The following is a 22,413-nucleotide window of genomic DNA, read 5'->3' on the forward strand; positions in this document are numbered from 1 at the left end:
TCCGCACACCCGCCGCTCCCAACGTTCCGACAAGAACCACCGCACCTGTGGGGTGTTAAGGCTCACTGTACCCCTTATTAAGTTCCTTGAGGGGTGTAGTTTCCCAAATCGTGTGCCATGTGGGGGTGTTTTGCGGTTCTGGCACCATGGGGGCTTTGTAAATGTGACATACCCACATAAACCATTTCAACAAAATTCTGTTTCCAAACTCCCAATGTTGCTCCTTCTCTTCTGAGCCCTCTACTGAGGTATTTCCTTACTTGAGAGATATTGGGTCACAAATTTTGGGGCTTTTCCTCCTTTTACCCCTTGTAAACATGGTAAAAATGGGTCTACAAGAACATGTTAGTGTAACAAAAAAAAAAAATGAAGATTTTGAATTTTCTCCTCCACTTTGCTGCTATTCCTGTGAAACATGAAACTGTCATTGAGAATACTTTGAGGGATGCAGTTTCTATAATGGGGTCATATATGGGTAATTTTTCACAGAAAGGCCCCTCAAATCCACTTCAAACTGAACTGGCCCCTGAAAAATTTAGATTTTTACATTTTTGTGAAAACTTTGAAGCCCTTCAAAAAGTAAAAACATGTCAACTTTCTGATGCAAACAAAAAGTAGACATATTGTATGTGTCCATTTTCCTTAGGCTGCTTTCACACCATGAAGTTTACCCGTTAATAAACGTATGTTTGAAAAATAATTATTAACGCCTGTTAAACAACCCGATTCATGTCAATGGGTTTTTTCGTTTACCCGTTAGCACCCATTATAGCCCGTCATGACTAACGCCCGTCACAAGAAACGGGTAAATTAACGGACGTTATTTTTAACATTGAAGTCTATGGCTGACGGATGTTAGTAAATACACTCGTTAATGCCAGTTATTTTAACGGATGTTGTTTTGACTGAGCATGCTCAGAAGAGGTGACATCAGCAGACTCCTGCAGTGCTGAGGGACTACTACTACTCCCAGCATGGAACAGACTCGTTTCCATGATGGGACGAGTAGTTCCCCACTGCAGGACTCTGCAGACAGCTGGGGAGGTTACATTAGTGTTTGTACTACTACCCCCATCATGGAACAGACTCTGTTCCATGATGGGGGCTGAGGGATTGATCGCACCGGGTCTCACTTCTGACACCCGATGCGATCAGAAGTTATTCAGCAGGGGAGAAGGCAGCATGCTAAGCAACCCTGCGATCACGATGTAATTTTTACTTTCCTTTTTAAATTTCCCGCTGGGAGCCCTGAATGGCTGGTACTGAGGAGCCATTCAGGGCTCCCACTGGGTTTTAAAAATGGACAATGTGAGGGGACATTTGTATTAGAGATGAGCGAACTTACAGTAAATTCGATTCGTCACGAACTTCTCAGCTCGGCGGTTGCTGACTTTTCCTGCATAAATTAGTTCAGCTTTCCGGTGCTCCGGTGGGCTGGAAAAGGTGGATACAGTCCTAGGAAAGAGTCTTCTAGGACTGTATCCACCTTTTCCAGCCCACAGGAGCACCGGAAAGCTGAACTAATTGATGCAGGAAAAGTCAGCAACCGCAGAGCCGAGAAGTTTGTGACGAATCGAATCTACTGTAAGTTCTTGTCTACTTGTATATTAAAAGTGTTGGGGGGGGGGGGGGGGGCATAGAGTGCTATATAACTAGCCCCCCAGAGCATTTATATGACTCCCAACGGCGCATTTATAAAAATATGACCCTCGCCAGCGCATTAATAAAAATATGACCCCCGCCAGCGCATTTATGTGTATACATCTATACCCCCCTCCAGCACATAATGTGACCCCGCCGGCGCATTTGTCTTAAGTTTTCCATTACAGCGCTATAGGTGAATGGTATATCTATCAGATCGCATCCAGCAGCCGGCGGCCAGATGATCCTGATAGTAATACTATTCATTCATAGCGCCGGTGGCTGCATATGTATATAGATGTGCTGGGGGGGCCGACATATAGCGTTATCTGCCTCCCACATATCGTGCCGAAGGCGATGACCCAGCAGAGAATAACGGGAGAGGTGGCGCTTGAGCTTCAATGGCGGTGTCTGCGAGGGAGCGGTTCTCAGCGTTCCCTATGCGAATGAGAGCCTAGGGAACGATGAGAACCGCTCCCTCGCAGACACCGCCTTTGAAGCTCAAGTGCCACCTCTCCCGTTATTCTCTGCTGGGTCATCGCCTTCGGCACGGTATTTCTGGTCGGTGACAGCCGCCAGCACCGTGGATATTGCTCGTCTTATTGATTGATGTTTGAGTAGAAGACCGATGCTTCCTTGGCTGTTACTCTGACAGTCCTCCAGATGCTGCCGAGCCCAAACTATTTATACATAGAGGACAAAAAGAACTCATATCTCCACTCCAGCGGAGGATCATTTGAACAAGTTCCTTCCATACATGCAAGCACCCAGCACTTTATAGATCACTTCGGGCAACAGTTGACCAGCCCAGATTTTTATAATTTTTATGTAAATAATTGCACATTAATAAAATACTGATCATTTATTCAATTCCCATTGCAATTAGTCATTTTTATCTGATATATTTGCAACTAGCCACTTTATTTATACCACTTGCAATAAGTTACCTAATTTAGCGCCAGCACTTTATATTTATTTGCATAGTGAAAGTATTCGGCCCCCTTGAACTTTTCAACCTTTTGCCACATTTCAGGCTTCAAACATAAAGATATAAAACTGTAATTTTTTGTGAAGAAACAACAACAAGTGGGACACAATCATGAAGTGGAACGAAATTTATTGAATATTTCAAACTTTTTTAACAAATAAAAAACTGAAAAATTTGGGCGTGCAAAATAATTCAGCCTCCTTAAGTTAATACTTTGTAGCGCCACATTTTGCTGCAATTACAGCTGTAAGTAACTTGGGGTATGTCTCTATCAGTTTTGCACATCGAGAGACTGACATTTTTGCCCATTCCTCCTTGCAAAACAGCTGAAGCTCAGTGAGGTTGGATGGAGAGCGTTTGTGAACAGCAGTTTTCAGTTCTTTCCACAGATTCTCGATTGGATTCAGGTCTGGACTTTGACTTGGCCATTCTAACACCTGGATAGGTTTATTTGTGAACCATTCCATTGTAGATTTAGCTTTATGTTTTGGATCATTGTCTTGACAAATCTCCGTCCCAGTCTCAGGTCTTTTGCAGACTCCATCAGGTTTTCTTCCAGAATGGTCCTGTATTTGGCTCCATCCATCTTCCCATCAATTTGAACCATCTTCCCTGTCCCTGCTGAAGAAAAGCAGGCCCAAACCATGATGCTGCCACCATCATGTTTGACAGTGGGGATGGTGTGTTCAGGGTATTGAGCTGTGTTGCTTTTACACCAAACATAACGTTTTGCATTGTTGTCAAAAAGATCGAATTTTGTTTCATCTGACCAGAGCACCTTCTTCCACATGTTTGCTGTGTCTCCCAGGTGGCTTGAGGCAAACTTTAAACTACACTTTTTATGGATATCTTTAAGAAATGGCTTTCTTCTTGCCACTATTCCATAAAGGCCAGATTTGTGCAAAATACGACTGATTGTTGTCCTATGGACAGAGTCTCCCACCTCAGCTGTAGAGCTCTGCAGTTCATCCAGAGTGATCATGGGCCTCTTTGCTGTATCTCTGATCAGTCTTCTCCTTGTATGAGCTGAAAGTTTAGAGGGGCGGCCAGGTCTTCGTAGATTTGCAGTGGTCTGATACTCCTTCCATTTCAATTTTATCGCTTGCACAGTGCTCCTTGGGATGTTTAAAGCTTGGAAAATCTTTTTGTATCCAAATCCAGCTTTAAACTTCTCCACAACAGTATCTCGGACCTGCCTGGTGTGTTCCTTGTTCTTCATGATGCTCTCTGCGCTTTAAACGGACCTCTGGGACTATCACAGTGCAGGTGCATTTATACAGAGACTTGATTACACACAGGTGGATTCTATTAATCATCATTAGTCATTTAGGTCAACATTGGATCATTCAGAGATCCTCACTGAACTTCTGGATAGAGTTTACTGCACTGAAAGTAAAGGGGCTGAATAATTTTGCACGCCCAATTTTTCCGTTTTTTATTTGTTAACAAAGTTTGAAATATCCAATAAATTTCCTTGCACTTCATGATTGTGTCCCACTTGTTGTTGATTCTTCACAAAAAATAACAGTTATATATCTTTATGTTTGAAGCCTGAAATGTGGCAAAAGGTCGAAAAGTTTATGGGGGCCGAATACTTTCACTATGCACTGTATATATGTGTATATATACACACATGGATGAAAAAAAACATGAAAAAAACTCAAATACTTACATTTTGCTTGACACATCGTAACAAATAACTCTTTTATCTAATCCAATGGTCACAAGCAACAGGTCATTTACTGGAGAGAAACAGATTCCTGATGCTGGGGCCTTGTGAGTGCTTTCAAACATATGTACTGGACTCTGGCTGTGGGCATCCCACAGTGTCACGCTGCCACTATCTGATGCTGCACCAAGTAGAAATTTCTTTACATTAGAGTATCTCAAATGTCGAATAGGCTAAAGAAAAAAACAAACATTGCTTTTAATAAAAGATGATCTTGGAACCTGTTTTATGCTGTCCAAACTACAGGCAACATCAAACAGATACAGATAGCAGTATGCCAAGAAAATATGATTTACTCTGAAACACTTCAGCATTTCAGAGAAATTATAGTTAAAAAAAAAAAAAAAAGCCAGAACATGGGTAATCTGGGTCCCATTGGCTTTTTTAAACTATAATTTCTCAGAAAAGCCCAAGTGTAGGAGTGAATTGTAGTTGCAGCATACCACTGCCTGTATTATTCATGCTGCCCATGCCAGCATGAAACAAGAGACATGTTTCCTTTAAAGAAGCCACACAAACAATTACAATATTTCAAATACCTGACTGCTGCCATGACCAAAAGGTGCACTGGATACATTGGTAGTAACATTATACAATATTATTTCACCACTCATAGAGCCTGAGGCAATATAGTTGTCATTCCCATTAAACGTAACTGAAGTTATCTCATCTTTGTGATCCTAAAAGTGAGAGAAAAAAGGAAAGTTCTGTGACATGTAGTGTTACTTTTTACTAAATCACAACTGCAGGCTGTGCAATCGACTATAGCTTAGACCAAAAATAAGGAAAAACTTCTTACCTTCAAAGAGCGGTGTAGTCTTTTAGATTTTAAATCCCAGATGTTCACAGTGTTATCGAGGCCTCCACTGACCACATACTGGGAACTGGAGTTGAGATTCACACATGTCTGCTTTTTCTAGTAATTGAAAAATGTTAACATTTCCATTAAGTAACATCACATTTTAACACATTCTAATAGATTACAAACTGAAAAAATAAAATAAAACTACATACAGTATTGAGCAACATTTTGTTAAACTATAAAAAAAAATCCTGTAGAAAAAAATGACCCATCCCACTGCATTTCGCATTTTTTTATTTTTTTTTTTAATCAGAAAGTTTTATTAAAGCTTTTTTTGCATACAAAATGGAAAAAACACATTGACAAACCAAAACAGCCATCCAACCCGCCCACAAACAATACCTCCCCCCCAGCTCATAGAACAAAGAAACTACAGCACAGTGTTATACCATATAAAGCAGCCGCCAAGAAGTAAAATGATGAGCCTTATAAAACATGTTAGGCTGCTTTCAAACTATAAAAATTCATCCGTTACAAACGTCCGTTAGAAAAGCCCTGGTAAACGGCCGTTAAAGAATCCCATTAAAGTCTATGGGATTTTTTGATTATCCTTTATGACCCATTATAGTCCGTCATGAATAACGGCCGTTAGTTGTGACTGAAGAAATAACGGCACATGCACTAATTTTTCTTCCGTCACAAGAAACGGGTAAATTAACGGCTGTTATTTTTAACATTGAAGTCTATGGCTAACGGATGAGCCTTTATGTCATCCGTTTGCACACAGTTTATTATATCCGTTATAACTTCTGAGCATGCTCAGAAGAGGTGACATCAGCAGACTCTTGCAGTGCTGAGGGTGGACTACTGCTCCCATCATGGAACAGACTTGTTTCCATGATGGGAGTAGTAATTCCCCAGCTGCGGGAGTCTGCAGACAGCTGGGGAGGCTAGATTAGTGTTTGTACTACAACCCCCATCATGGAACAGACTCTGTTCTATGATGGGGGTTGTAGTACAGGGGCTGAGGGATTGACCAGGTTTCACTTCTGAGACCCGATGCGATCAAAAGTTATTAAGCAGGGGAGCGGGCGGCATGCTCCGCAACCCTGCGATGTATCCAGGGATGTGGAATTCCTATCGCCCGACTCCCGGGACTAGCAGTTTTGGGCGCCGGGCAGGTGAATTTGTCCGGCCCTTAGCCCGGTTTCGGGCAAGCAGGGCCGGACCTGACAAGTGCGGTGGCGATCTGCAGTCTGTATGGAGCTGGCTGCCGACTCCTGCCCGCTCCATACTCTGCCGCCTCCGACAATAAAAACCTGTATCCTCGTAAGCAGAGCAGGGGAGATGAGAAGCTGTGTATTTGTCTTCTCTCCCCTGCCCTGCAGACGTGCGGGGGGGAGATGAGGGGGCGTGGCTTCTTGCTCCCCGTGCAGACCTGCGTCCTCTGCCTTCACTCTCCCCAGCTGTAGCTTCGGAGAGCTGAGGGGAGGAGGAGGGCACGTCTGCACGGGGAGATGCATGCGGCGCTCTGCAGTATGTATGGAGCGGGCTCGGGATTCCTGCCCGCTCCATACTCTGCAGCCCCCGGCTGTTCTCAGTAGCCGGGGGCCGCGGCTAATAGCCAGCATGCGGCGATCGCCGCGGCTGGCTATTAACCCTTTAGATCGCCGCTGTCAAAGCTGACAGCGGTGTCTAAAGGGAGATGCGAATGCTCCCTGGTTGGCTAGTGGGGTGGATCGCAGGGGGGCGATCAACTATAGAGGTAGCCGGAAGACCTTACCTCTGTTCTCTGCTGTCCCGGCTCTGTCATTGATAGAGCCTGGCTGGACCAGGCTCTATCAATGGATCACAGAGTACACAGATTAATAGAGTTCAATAGAATCTATTCATCTGTCTGAGGAATCTAATGATTCCTCATAAGTCTAATAAAGTGTAAAAAAATAAATAAAAAAGTTTTAATAAAAGTTTGAAAGACACATTAACCTAGTGGTCTTCAAACTGCGCCCCTCCAGATGTTACAAAACTACAATTCCCAGCATGCCAGGGACAGCCGTTGGCTGTCCGGGCATGCTGGGAGTTGTAGTTTTGCAACATCTGGAGGGCCACAGTTTTAAGACCGCTGCATAAACCCCTTCCATGTTAAAAGTTCAAATCACCCCCTTTTCCTTTATAAAAACATATAAACATAATACAAATTAAACATATTTGGTATCGCTTTGTGCGTAATTGTACAACCTATTAAAATATAATATTATGTATCCCGTACGGTAAATGTAAAAAAATACCAAACCACAGATTTGCAATTTTTATAATATCCCATAAAAAAAAGTTAAAAAGCGATTAAAAAGTCAGATCAATACCAAAATGGTACCGATACAAAAACAGATTATGGCGCAAAAAATGAGCCCTCATACAGCCTGGTATGCGGAAAAAAAATAAAGCTACAGGGGTTAAAAAATGGCAATTAAAAAAATTAGAAAACGTTCAGAATTAGTAAAACATGACGTAAACTATACAAATCTGGTATCGCTGTAATCAGGCAGCCTAAAGTAGAAAACTAACATGTTAGCTCAACCACAAGGTAAATGGCGTAGAAAAGAAAACCACCAAATCTGCAAAATTATCTTTTACTATTTCAATTTCACTTCCCCAAATATATATATATTTTTTTTGGTTCAGAGAATATGTTATTGAAAAATTAAAAGGTATCCTTATATTAGGTAGTTATGGCTATTATAGGGCGAGGAGGAAAAAATGAATGCGTAAAAGCGAAAATTGGCCCGGACAAGTGGATCGTCATGAGGGACAAGTAGACTTTGCTCCATTTTAGTCCCGTGGACAAGTAGTTTTTTATAAAATTTCCACACCCCTGGTATCAGTGTGTTTTAACTTTCAATTTTGAATCCCCTGCGGGGAGCCCTGAATGGCCGATCAGGGCTCTCAGCGAGAGATTGAAAAATGAACTTTGAGAGTAGCAGGGGCCAAAGAGCACTGTTGGAGGCAAGATATATAGTGCTGCAGAGGGGGGGGGGCAGACATATAGCCTATATATCTAGCCCCCCCGCAGCCAGCGCATTAGGTATGACCCCCGCCTGCGCATTAAATATATACCCCCCCGCAGCGCATTATATATATGTGCCCTCGCAGCTCTTCTATATACATATGCCCCTACCGCCGTAATGAATGAAAAGTATTTCTATTAGCAGTGCATATTGTCGGCTCCCGGCACTATGCGCTGCTAATAGAAATACCTTTCATTCATATGGCAGCAGAGGTATATGTATGTAGAAGCACTGGGGGGGGGGGCAGATAACCCTATATGTGTGTCCCCCACAGCTCTTCTATAGACATATACCCCTGCCGCCGTATGAATGAAAAGTATCTCTATTAGCAGCGCATAGAGCCGGGAGCCGGCACTATGCGCAGCTATAGAAATACTTTTCATTCATATAGCAGCAGAGGTATATGTATGTAGAAGCACTGGGGGGGGGGGGGGGGGGGGGGGGGGGGGGGGGGGGCAGATAACACTATATGTCTGCCCCCCACAGCTCTTCTTTATACACATGCCCCTGCCGCCATATGAATGAAAAGTATTTCTCTTAGCAGCGTATAGTGCCGGGAGCCGACACTATGCGCTGCTAATAGAAATACCTTTCATTCATATGGCAGCAGGGGTATATGTATGTAGAAGCACTGGGGGGGGCAGATAAACGCTATATGTCTACCCCCCACAGCTCTTCTATATACACATGCCCCTACCGCCGTATGAATGAAAAGTATTTCTATTAGCAGCGCATAGAGTCGGCTCCCGGCTCTATGTGCTGCTAATAGAAATACTTTTCATATACCTCTGCGGGGGTATATATTTAATGCGCCGGCGGGGGGGTATATATTTAATGCGCCAGCGGGTAAATATTTAATACGCAGGCGGGGGTCATATCTAATGCGCTACTGGGAGGCTAGATATATAGGCTATATGTCTGCCACCCCCCCTTTGCAGCGCTATATATCTTGCCCCCCACAGTGCTCTTTGGCCCCTGCTACTCTCAAAGTTCATTTTTCAATCACTCGCTGAGAGCCCTGATCGGCCATTCAGGGATTCCCACCGGGGATTCAAAAATGAAAGTTAAAACACACTGATACATCGCAGGGTTGCGGAGCATGCCGCCCGCTCCCCTGCTTAATAACTTTTGATCGCATCGGGTCTCAGAAGTGAAACCCGGTGCGATCAATCCCTCAGCCCCTGTACTACAACCCCCATCATGGAACAGAGTCTGTTCCATGATGGGGTAGTAGTACAAGCACTAATGTAGCCTCCCCAGCTGTCTGCAGACTCCTGCAGCCAGGGAATTTCTACTCCCATCATGGAAACAAGTCTGTTCCATGATGGGAGCAGTAGTAGTCCCGGCTGTGGGAGTCTGTAGGCAGAGGTGTTTGGCCATACATGAGGGATAAGGGTAACGGATGAATATTTATTCAGCTGTTAGCACCCTTTATTTCATCCGTTATTAAACATCCGTTTTTACAGAGAAAACGGACATTTATTAACGGATGAATGCTCATAGTGTGAAAGCAGCCTTAGGAGCAGGAAATCAACATACAGGGCGTAGAAAAAGAAAATAAGAAAGAACGTGAAAAAAAGGAGCCACAGCACAATGAAGCTGACACAGAACAGGCACAAAGCAATATAGAAGAACGAAAGGGAGACACAAAAAACACATAAAACAGGGACAAACCCAGCAAGAGAAACACTAGCCAACAGACCAGATCATCTAAGGACACCCATTCCACGCAAAAAGGCCTCCATTGGAGTATGTTGTAAATATGTGCCAACTTAGGGGCAAGGAGCTCTTGCTGTTAACAACAACCTTGACTGTTTTCAACAAGAATTTAAAGATCTGAAAACATTTGTGTGTCATACATACAATGCAGTGATATAATATTAAAGAGAACTTGTCACTATAAATATGCAGTCCAATCTGCAGGCATCATGTTATGGAGCAGGAGGAGCTGAGCAGATTTATATATACTGTAGCTTTGTGAAAAAGTTCCATGATTACTTGTCATTTATTCATGTTAATTTCTGATCATTCTGGACTAGTAGTCATGTGGGCGGTCCTTCTCAGCAATTGACATCCATCTGTGTATAAGTGTACATATAAAGAGCTATTAGCCATTCAGTAGAACCATTCACTTGACTGTTTAGCCCAGAACAAGCAAAGATTTCCTGTAACTGTTCCCACAAACTCTATATCAGTATGCCCAGCTTCTCCTGCTCTATAAGATGTCTGCAGACTGGACTGTATTTTCAATGTGACATGTGCTTTACAATCTTAAGACTATTGCATATATGACACAAATATGTTCATGAAAAATAACTGAACAATGCAACTTGTCCCACAAAAGACAAACCCTCAATACGGCTAATTCAACAGGTTAAAAAAGGAGATTTTTTAACACTTACCGTAAAATCTCTTTCTCGAAGGATCCATTGGGGGACACAGACCGTGGGTGTATGCTGCTGTCTCTATGAGGTATGACACTATGGCAACAAAGAAGTCGGCTCCTCCCAGCAGGATATACCCGCCTCCAGGCCCTGAGGTAATCAGTTTTAGTACCAGAGCAATAGGAGAGGACCGACAGGTCAAGGAAAAAACACAAACTGTTCGAGAACCAGAAGAAAAGATATAACTGAACACACCCTCGGACAGAGAACCAAAGAGAAACCCAAAAGTACGGTAGCTGTGTCCCCCAATGGATCCTTCGAGAAAGAGATTTTACGGTAAGTGTTAAAAAATCTCCTTTTCTCTATCGGCTCCATTGGGGGACACAGACCGTGGGACGTACCAAAGCCGTCCCTTGGGTGGGCAAATAGTTAGGCAGACAGCTGTTCCACTGCCGCTTGCAGCAGTTTACGGCCCAGTCTAGCATCAGCCGATGCGAAGGTATGAACTCGGTAGAAACTCGAGAAAGTGTGCAAAAATGACCAAGTTGCCGCCTCGCAAATCTGCGAGGCCAAGCCTTTGTTCTGGAGAGCCCGGGATGCCCCAACAGAAACGGGTAGAATGAGCCACAACCCTGAAGGGAGGAATCTTCCCCCTACAGCGATAGGCTTCCGAAATGGCAGACCGGATCCACCGAGAAGTGGTAGCCTTGGAAGCAGGTTGTCCCTTACGACGACCTTCCGTAAGGACGAAAAAGGAATCGCACTGACGAAACGAAGAAGAGATAGAGAGGTAAGACCTAACAGCCCAAATCACATCTAGTTTGTGGAGTAAATGCTCCCTAGAATGAGAAGGAGCAGGACAAAAGTACGGAAGAACAATGTCCTCATTGAGATGAAAGGCCGAAACTACCTTAGGCAAAAAGGAAGGATCTGGCCGGAAGACAACCTTGTCCTGGTGAAGCACCAGAAATGGAGAACGGCAGGAGAGAGCTGCCAATTCAGACACTCTCCGAATGGAGGTGATAACAACAAGAAAACGCCACTTTCCAAGAAAGGAGGCCCAGGGACACCTCTCCAAGGGGTTCAAAAGGTTCACCTTGGAGTACCCCCAGAACCAGATTCAAGTCCCAAGGGGGAGAAGGTGACCGATGAGGAGGGGCAGCATGCGCCACTCCTTGAAGGAAGGTCCGGACATGAGAATTAGAAGCCAGAGGACACTGGAAAGGAATAGAAAGGGCCGGAACTTGACCCTTAAGGGAACTGAGAGACAACCCCAGTTCCAATCCCGACTGCAAGAAAGAGAGAAGACGGGAAACCGAAAAGGTAACAGGACACAAGACCCGAGCTTCACACCAACTAAATTAAGACCGCCAGGTACGGTGGTAAATTTTTGCTGAGGAGGACTTACGAGCCCTGAGCATGGTGCGAATGACTTGGGAAGAGAAACCGCGGCTATCAAAACCGCGGTCTCGACCGTCACGCCGTCAACGCAGAGACGGTAATAGGGGTGGCACAGGAGACCTGAGATAGGAGGTCTGGACAATAGGGAAGGCTCAACGTTAAGTCGTTCATGAGCCTGACCATGACGACATACCACGCCCGCCGGGCCCAGGCTGGGCCACTAGAATGGCGGAAAAGACCCACTGAGAGTTTCCTCAGGACCCCGAAAAGAGAAGAAAGGTAGGAAACAGATAAGGTAGGGCAAAGCCCAACCACCAAATAGACAAGGTAGGGCAAGGCTCGACCAAGAGAGAGGAACGCTTCGGTTGTGGCGGAACAAGCAGAGGTCCACGCCTGGAGCGCCCCAGGGGTTGCAGATCACAGCAAACACCCCTGGATGTAGGGACCAGTGGCCTTGGACGACTGAGGACCGGCCGAGAAGATCACATCCCAGGGACGGCCAGACTGAAGATAACCGAGATGGCCGGAAACCAGAGTTCCACCCAGGAGGGAAATTCCCAAGAAGCAAGCAAAGAAGGAATTGCCCTAGGCCCCAAAATGTTGAAGGGGAAAAAGCTTCTCGGTGGGCCAAGACCCCAGACCGGGCAGTCCCTGAAAACACCTCCCCAGCCTGACAGACTGGCAGGGATGGACAGGAAGGAACACCCCCAAAAAAAGTTAGGGGGAAAAACAAAGCCACCATAGAAGGGACCGACAAGACTGACTAGAGAGAACGATATTGCGTCCGAGAGACAATGGAGACCTGTCACACCGTAAGAAAATCACCAGTTGAAGAGGTCGGTGATGAAAACTGGGCAAATGGCACGGCCTCCACGGCCGCCGCCAATCGACCAAGGACATCCATGCAAAAGCAAATGGAAACTGGAGCAGAGAGTCGAAGTCATCAGACTCTTGAAAAGAGTCGGCGGAGTCTAAAGCAGGCAGAGGCCGCATCGAACTGGAGCCCCAGGAGAGCGGTTTGGCTTGTCCCAAATGACCCTCCAACCGAAGTGAGACAAGGTCTGGAGGTTGAGACTAAGACTCTCCAGGATCTGGGTCCTGGCTGGAGCTCAGATCAGGAGATAGTCCAAATAAGGAATCACGGAAAAAAACTGTTGTCCGTAAAAAGGCTATCACAGGCGCCAGGACTTTGGTAAAGGTCCGCGGAGAAGTGGCCAGACCGAAATGGATAGCCACAATAGAAAATGACCGTCCGGAACTGCAGAGCGGAGGTACCGCTGATGACCGGGAAACAATGAGAAGTGGAGGCAGGCATCCTTGATGTCCACCGAGGAACGAAAACTCCCCTTGAACCATGGACGCCAGCACCGAACGGAGAGACTCCATTCGGGATGGGAACTCAAGATGCTGGCTGAGATACTCGAGAACCAAGACTGGGCGAACAGAAACGCCTTTCTTGGAGACCACAGAGAGGTTGGCATAAACCTTGAAAACTTTCCCCTGAAGCTGCATGTCCAGGCATCCCGGAGGGTAAGAGGCGACCAAACACCCGAGAGAAGTCGGCGGGTGGGGGCGACCCTTCAGGCCGAGGAAGGCCTACGGGTGCCTGATGGGGCCGCCAAACATCCGGAATGGATAGCCGACCTCCGGGAGGAATGGGATCGGAAAGAGGAGCCCTCTTCCCATGAAGGCGCCTGGCTGGACCCTTTGTTGGTACCAAAGATCCGCAGAACCGGAAGGTGAACTTACGATGGAAAGCGGTTCTGTGAGTCTTACCAGAGGTAATAAAGAACTCTTTTTCCACCCGTCGCCTCACTTTCTGAAGGTGGCGTCCGCATTCCAGGCTTAAAGCCACATGAAGGGACGGTGGCTACCAGGTAGCTTGTGGATCAGGCAGCACAGTGGCTGCGCATGGAAGCAGAACACAGAAAAATCTAGAGGAGCGACGCTTGCTACAGGTCGGAGTAACGGGGCGATGCCTGCGAGGGGAGCACCCATGCCTGCCAGATGACTCGGGGGATGAGTCAGATGACACATCCCTATGATGCTGCGAGAGCGTCAGAATAGGGGGAGAGCAGGACCCTCCGGAGAGCCGGTGTAGAGAGGCAGTCACCACATAACGGGAGACCTGAGCCAAGTCGGATATAGACTGGGAGAGGGAGGGAACCCAGGCTGGAGGGGTGGCCAAACCCACCGGGTCTGGAACAACAACCGGGGTAGAGTAGCAGGGGGGGTCTGGGGGAGCAGTGGAGCAGGCAGAACAAGTGGTTCAGCAGAACTAGACAGTTTAGAATTACAGTATTAACAGAGTAAAGGAGTGACTAACACTCCAGTTAACTGTTTAGAGGGAGGCTGTTCTGGGCCTCTCTCACCCAAGACTGCGTTCCATTTCACTGTGTTGCTGATACAGTCTGCTTATCTTACTGTTTCACATGCCTTGAGGTCCCCATAGACCACAATGGACCTATTTTAAAAATTAAACCACAACATTGTAACACTCTGTCCCACCCCGGGACTGAACCCGTTGTGGTCTCCAGGCTGTCAGAGAGGAGAAATGCCGGAAAATAGCAAGGGAGGGGCATGTTAGGAGCAGGGGGCACCGCTGATTGGCCCCTGTCACCATAATCGCGCACACAGCGCCGATTGGTGGACAGTTCGCGCCCAGAGAAGCTTTGGCGGCCCTGGGTGGGCGGAGCTAAAGCGCACCAAGCCGCCTATGTATTAACAAGAAGTCCCGTAATGGCGCCCGCTCGCGGGCGCTCGCGGTGAATTGAGCGAACTAGACGACGCCAGCAGCAGCCGCTGCTGAAAGTGAAAGTAAGCCGGCGCTCAGAGCTCCCGCATAGAAGAACGCCGCGGCTGTCAGCCGCTTCAATGTAAAAAAACAGTCGTTCCACACACACACACACATATATATATATATATAAGAATAAAGTGTAGAAAGTTGTGCCCCATCCCAACTGCCACTGCTCACCCCAGTAATAAAGGACCCCATTAGACCCATGAGAAAGGTGGGCCAAAAACTGAGGGTCTCCAGATGTTGCAAATCTGCACCTAAGGAGAAAGGGAAATATACTCACCTCAGTCAGAAGAACTTACCTTATGAAGTCTTCAGCCAGCTTTTATCACCTGCATCATGCCGGGATACCATGTGCGAGCGAGGCGAGCAGGGAGATAGGGTGACCCGGACCCATGAGGTACAAACCCAGGCGCTGACCGTTGGAGAGAGGGGGGTGAACAGCGCACATACGCAATGTCTGCGCCCTCTTACTCGCAATGGGGAAACAGTGAGCCTCAGTTCCTGAGTCCCCACCTGAAAACAGGAAAGAAAATGGAATAAAAAATCTAACACATCCCTAAATCTAGGAAAATAAAAAAACATAAGACCTGGTCTGCAGAGAACTCCAGACCATGTCCACCTCCTTAGACACTAAGCTTAAAACTGATTACCTCAGGGCCTGGAGGCGGGTATATCCTGCTGGGAGGAGCAGACTTCTTTGTTGCCATAGTGTCATACCTCCTAAAGACAGCAGCATACACCCACGGTCTGTGTCCCCCAATGGAGCCGATAGAGAAATTCAAATTTTATAGTTCGGACTCTTGAAATTGGATGAAAAAAAAAAAAAATGCTGCAGGCTGCTGTAAAAATAAAAAAGCTGCTATACTCCCTTACAATGCCGTTCTGTCTGCATCCAGACCCTCCGCTGCTCTCTTTTGCTTCCTGGTTCCTGAGATTTGGGCAGGAACTGCATGCTTAAACAAAACCTTACAGGAAGCAAGAGAGCAGGCACTGGGAAAACCTGAGCAGTTTTTCAATTAGAATCCTTTTGTGCCTGCAAAACCTCTTTCAAGGGTAGCATAAACCCTGTCCTGAGGGCAGAATAACATAGTGCCAGACATATTCTCATACATAGAGTAGTTCAAGAGAATTTCATGCTTAAGCCCCTAAACCCACTCTCTAGTCATTACCATGTTTTTCCTATGCTATGATAAATGTTCATTCTTTCAGGGGAGGAATTTCAGTGGTGGTAAGCTCCGCTGCTATTATTCTGTAGTGTGCAATGTGCAGTGGAATCCCATTGACAGCAATGGGACTCTGCTGCACTGGAATTTCCAAGTGAAATTCTGCTCAGAAATTCTTCACTGTTCATTGGCCCTAACCCTTCTACTACATTAAACCAAGTATTTCTTACCCAAGAACTGAAAGGGCACATACATTAAAGGGGTTATCCAGGATTCAAAAAACAGGCCTAATGTCTTTCAAAGACCGCTCCCTGTATGTTTCCACTTGTGGTGTGGTATTAAAACTTGGCTTCATTGACTTCAATAGAACTTAGCTGCAGAACCACACCCAACCTTGAGACAGACGGGAAGAAGTCTTTAAAAGAAATTCTCTCTGTTTTTCAATTCCTGAATGACAGCTATCACGCCCCCTCCCGTAGGCTTGCATTGAGGGGCGGAGAGTGACGTCACACGGAGGCGCAGGCGTGACGTCACACGCCGCCCGCCCTGTGATCGAACGTAATCAGACCTGGAGCAAACAAGCTCCGGGGACCGATTACAAACGGGGTGCCGCGTGCAAGATCACGGTGGGACTCCCGCGGTCAGGCATCTTATCCCCTATCCTTTGGATAGGGGATAAGATGTCTAAGCACCGGAGTACCCCTTTAAGCATGAACAAGACTTTGATGTACACCTGCAGTAAAATACAGTGAAACCTCTTTGAAATGACCACCTAAGATTGTCTACTAGGGAAAAGTAATGGTAGTTAAAAGTATGTTAACAAAAGAATCTGGCTTAAAGTGGTACTCCAGCCATAATATTTTTTTCAAATTGTGCCCAGGCTGCCTGCATTTAAACAACAAAACTTTACTTAAAGGGGTACTCCGGTGAAAAACTTTTTTTTTTTTTTAAATGCTGAATACTACAGTGGAAATTCTTTTCCGTTTGAAACACAGAGCTGTCTGCTGATATCACGAGCACAGTGCTCTCTGCTGACATATCTGTCCATTTTAGGAACTATCCAGGGTAAAAGGAAATCCCCATAGCAAACATATGCTGTTCTGGACAGTTCATAAAATGGACAGAGATGTCAGCAGAGAGCACTGTGCTTGTGATGTCAGCAGACAGTTCTGTGTTTCAAAAAGAAAAGAATTTCCGCTGTAGTATTCAGCAGCTAATAAGTACAGGAAGGATTAAGATTTTTAATAGAAGTAATTTACAAATCTGTTTAACTTTCTGGCACCAGTTGATTTAAAAATAAAAATAATCGATGCTCTGTGATTGGCTGAGCAGCAGCATAACTTGAAAGACCCTGGTACCAGGAAGATCGATGCTGGGACTCGATACATCAGACTGCTACTTAGCCTATCACTGGCCGAGGGGTACATTACTTCAGCCAGCAATAAGTTGACTTCTAGCAACCAAGAAGAGTACCATAGTCGTGGACAGAGCAACGATATCGGAGTCACCAGGGGAGGGTTTAATGCAGGCAACCTGCACATGATTTAAAAAAAAAAAAAAGTCTAAGGCCTTAGTAACCCTTTAAGTATGTGGGCAGTCTTAAACAGGTGGTCTTTGGAAAAGGTTTCACTGTATAAGTAAACCTGAATTCATGGTTACTTTGATCACCTTAAAAAAAAACTTAAATGGTAGAAAACATCAACCACCCAATGTTTTACCAGTAACTTTCTGTGCATGAACACAAAAGGAAAAAGAAAAATTCAAATTTACTTACCCCCTCTGCTAACTCCAGAAGAGGAACAGGTTTGGACTTACAACTTGAAACAACAATTTTATCACCACTGCCAGAAGCAGTGACCAGAAAATGATCTGAACTTATAGTTAGGGACCAAACAATACAATCTACGGAATTTGTTACAGACAGTGCAAAGGAGGAATGCTAGTATTAACCTGGATTTCTATCAACAAAGGTCAGTTTTAAGTTCAAGTACAAAGAATGAAAAGCTGACGACAGGCTAGATAATCTCTGAAATGGCCAAGACCTCTAAGTAGCAAAAAATAGAATTTGCTAACTTACTATTGCCTCAGTACTCGTGATCTTAAAGATTTACTTTGATTGAAGTTCAAAGCAAAGGCTACCACAGTGTTGGAACCTGGGAAATACACCAAACTTGTTTTAGGATATATTCAAGAAAAAGTGTTCAAAAATCTATTTTATCACCAATATCCCATAAAAAAAAAATCCTTCATTAAGCACTCAATACCTCATAAAGAGAATGTGAAAACAGAATTTTTGAAATATTTGCAAATTAATTAAAAAGTAAAAACAAAAGTAGTGTATGCACATTAAAGGGGTACTCTGCCTCTAGACATCTTATCCCCTATCCAAAGGATAGGAGATAAGATGTCAGATCGCCACGGTCCCGCTGCTGGGGACCCCCGGGATCCCCGCAGTGGCACCCCGCTATCATTACAGCATAGAGCGAGTTCACTCTGTGGGTAATGACGGGCGATACAGGGGACGGAACAGCGTGATGTCATGGCTCCGCCCCTCGTAACATCACGGCCCGTCCCCTTAATGCAAGTCTATGGCAGGAGGCGTGACGACCGCCACGCCCCCTCCCATAGACTTGTATTGAAAGGGGCGGGTCGTGACATCACAAGGGGCGGGGCAGTGATGTAACGATGCTCCGTCCCCCGTATCGCCCGTCATTACGTGCAGAGCGAACTCGCTCTGTACTGTAATGATAGTGAGGTGCCGCAGCGGAGTTCCCGGGGCTCCCAAGCAGCGTGACCGTGGTGATCTGACATCTTATCCCCTATCCTTTGGATAGGAGATAAGATATCTAGGGGCGGAGTACCCCTTTAAGTATTCAGACCCCTTGCTATGACACTTGACATTTAAATGAGCACTGTCAGATTCCAAAACTTTGGTTTTGTCCAAGCTGAAGCTCAGGCAAGTACAAAGCCCAGTAAGTGAGAGTGGGCTAGCACGTCTCTCTGCTCTCTCATGTCTGACAGTACACCTCTGAGCTCTCTCCTGTCTGACAGGACAGGAGAGCACAGAGGAGTCCTATCAGACAGGACAGAGCACAGATGAGTGTTATCAGACATGAGAGAGCACAGATGAGTGCTATCAGACATGAGAGAGCACAGATGAGTGCTATCAGACAGGAGAGAGCACAGTGGAGTGCTATCAGAAAGGAGAGAGCACAGAGGAGTGCTATCAGACAGGAGAGAGCACAAAGGAGTCCTATCAGACAGGAGAGAGCAAAGAAGAGTGCTATCAGACAGGAGAGAGCACAGAGGAGTGCTATCAGACATCAAAGAGGAGTGCTATCAGACATCAAAGAGGAGTGCTATCAGACAGGAGAGAGCACAGAGGAGTGCTATCAGACATCAAAGAGGAGTGCTATCAGACATCAAAGAGGAGTGCTATCAGACAGGAGAGAGCACAGAGGAGTCCTATCAGACAGGAGAGAGCACGGAGAAGTGCTATCAGACGGAAGAGAGCACGGAGAAGTGCTATCAGACGGAAGAGAGCACGGAGAAGTGCTATCAGACGGAAGAGAGCACGGAGAAGTGCTATCAGACGGAAGAGAGCACAGAGAAGTGCTATCAGACAGGAGAGAGCACAGAGGAGTAGACAGGAGAGAGCACAGAGGAGTAGACAGGAGAGAGCACAGAGGAGTAGACAGGAGAGAGCACAGAGGAGTAGACAGGAGAGAGCACAGAGGAGTAGACAGGAGAGAGCACAGAGGAGTAGACAGGAGAGAGCACAGAGGAGTAGACAGGAGAGAGCACAGAGGAGTAGACAGGAGAGAGCACAGAGGAGTAGACAGGAGAGAGCACAGAGGAGTAGACAGGAGAGAGCACAGAGGAGTAGACAGGAGAGAGCACAGAGGAGTAGACAGGAGAGAGCACAGAGGAGTAGACAGGAGAGAGCACAGAGGAGTAGACAGGAGAGAGCACAGAGGAGTAGACAGGAGAGAGCACAGAGGAGTAGACAGGAGAGAGCACAGAGGAGTAGACAGGAGAGAGCACAGAGGAGTAGACAGGAGAGAGCACAGAGGAGTAGACAGGAGAGAGCACAGAGGAGTAGACAGGAGAGAGCACAGAGGAGTAGACAGGAGAGAGCACAGAGGAGTAGACAGGAGAGAGCACAGAGGAGTAGACAGGAGAGAGCACAGAGGAGTAGACAGGAGAGAGCACAGAGGAGTAGACAGGAGAGAGCACAGAGGAGTAGACAGGAGAGAGCACAGAGGAGTAGACAGGAGAGAGCACAGAGGAGTAGACAGGAGAGAGCACAGAGGAGTAGACAGGAGAGAGCACAGAGGAGTAGACAGGAGAGAGCACAGAGGAGTAGACAGGAGAGAGCACAGAGGAGTAGACAGGAGAGAGCACAGAGGAGTCCTTTCAGACAGGAGAGAACACAGAGGAGTCCTATCAGACAGGACAGAGCACAGAGGAGTACAAGAATTACACTTGCCTGAGATTCCAAAATTACCCTATGGCAGTGTTTCCCAAACAGGGTGCCTCCAGCTGTTGCAAAACTCCCAGCATGACTTGACAGTCAGTGGCTGTCCGGCAACACTGGGAGTTGTTTTGTAACAGCTGCAGGCTCCGTTTTAGAAACAGTGCCATACCAGATGTTTCTAATTTTTATTGGGGTAAATGTGTAGGGGTGTGTATTTGTAGTGTTTTACTTTTTATTTTGTGTAGGTGTAGTGTAGTATAGTGTTTTTAGGGTACATTCACACGGACGGGTTCACAGCGAGTTTCCCGCTAGGAGATTGCGCTGCAGCGGAAAATTTACTGCCTATCAAACTTGCAGCCAGAAACTCACTGTAAACCTCTGCCCTTGTGAATGTAGCCTGTACAACTCCCAGCATGCCCTTTGGCTGTTTGTGCATGCTGGGATGTTGTAGTTATGCAACAGCTGGAGGCACACTAGTTGCAAAACACAGAGTTTGCTACTGAACTCAAAGTTTTGCAAGCAGTGTGCCTCCAGCTGTTGCAAAAGTACAACTCCAAGCATGTACGGACATGGGCATGCTGGGAGTTGTAGTTTACAACAGCTGGAGGCACACTGGTTGCGAAACACTGAGTTAGGTAACAAACTGTGTTTCGCAACCAGTGTGCCTTCAGCAGTTGCAAGAACTACAACTCTCAGCATGCAGTGACAGTTGAAGGGCATGCTGGGACTTGTAGTTATTCAACAGCTGGAGGCATACTGCTAACACTCCAAGCATGCCCTTTGGCTGTCCGTGCATGCTGTGGGTTAAAGTTATGCAACATATGGAGGCCCACTGGTTGCAAAACACAGAGTTTGTTATTTAACTCAGTGTTTCTCAACCTGTGTGCCTCCAACTGTTGCAAAACTACAACTCCCAGCATGCTTGGTCTATTAGTGCATGCTGGGAGTTATAGTTTTGCAACAGCTGGAAGCACACGGGTTGGGAAACACTAAGTTAGGAAACAGACAATGTTTCCCAACCAGTGTGCCTCCAGTTGTTGCAGAACTACAGCTCCCAGAATGTCCAGACAGCCGAAGGGCATGTTGGGAGTTGTAGTTATGCAACAACTGGAGGAGAACAGTTTGGAGACCACTGAGTACTGGTGTCCAAACTGTAGCCCTACAGATGTTGCAAAACTACAACTCCAAGCATGATCAGACTACCCAGGCATAGCTGGGAGTTGTAGTTCGGCAACATCTGAAGGGCCACAAATTGCTGAAACTACAACTCCCAGCATGCCTGGGCAGTCTGGGCATGCTTGGAGCGCTACAGTTTGGGCACCACTGTATAGTGCTCTCCAAACTGTGGCCCTCCAAATGTCGCAAAACTACAAATCCCAGCATGCCCAGAGAGTCTTTGGCAGTCTGTGCATGCTAGGAGTTGTAGTTTGGCAACTCCTGGAAGGCAGCAGTGAAGATCCCTTACCACTGATCTTCACTGCTGCCTCCACCGCCACCTCCTTACTGCCGCCGATCCTGCTGCTGCCAGCTACCGGTCCCGCTGCAATCGCCGACCCCTCACAGCTCTGGCACCCACCGCCATCTTTCCCCCGCTCTGCCCAGACATCCAGGGCCAGGCAAAGCGGGGATTTCAACTTGAACCCCCCCCCCTCAACTGCCATTGGTCGGTCAGTCCTAACCAACCAATGGCAGGGGATAGGAGGAGGTGGCACCCCTCATCAGGAGCATGCCCAGGCTTTGTAGAGAGGTCATACGGGCACGTGGAGGCAACACACACACTACTGAGCCTCATTTTGACTTGTTTTAAAGACATTACATGAAAGTTTGATCAGCCTGTAGTGTGGTTTTCCACTTTGATTTTGAATGTGACTCCATATCCAGACCTCCATGGGTCGATAAATTTGATTTCCATTGATAATTTTTGTATGATTTTGTTGTCAGCACATTCATCTATGTAAAGACG

The 22,413-nt window shown here is 46.3% G+C and overlaps 1 protein-coding gene across 1 annotated transcript in view; it reads right to left on the reverse strand.

Moving 5' to 3' along the window:
- Positions 1-22,413, reverse strand: part of NEDD1 (NEDD1 gamma-tubulin ring complex targeting factor) — a 74,984-nt gene that overhangs the window by 40,073 nt on the left and 12,498 nt on the right. The window contains exons 3-6 of the mRNA XM_056574481.1: positions 17,748-17,842; positions 5,158-5,274; positions 4,898-5,038; positions 4,302-4,531 (exon numbers count right to left, since the gene is read on the reverse strand). Coding sequence (XP_056430456.1) covers positions 4,302-4,531; positions 4,898-5,038; positions 5,158-5,274; positions 17,748-17,842 — 583 coding nt within the window. The remainder of the gene's footprint in view (positions 1-4,301; positions 4,532-4,897; positions 5,039-5,157; positions 5,275-17,747; positions 17,843-22,413) is intronic.

This window comes from Hyla sarda, chromosome 4 (genome assembly GCF_029499605.1).
Source record: "Hyla sarda isolate aHylSar1 chromosome 4, aHylSar1.hap1, whole genome shotgun sequence".
NCBI lineage: Eukaryota > Metazoa > Chordata > Amphibia > Anura > Hylidae > Hyla > Hyla sarda.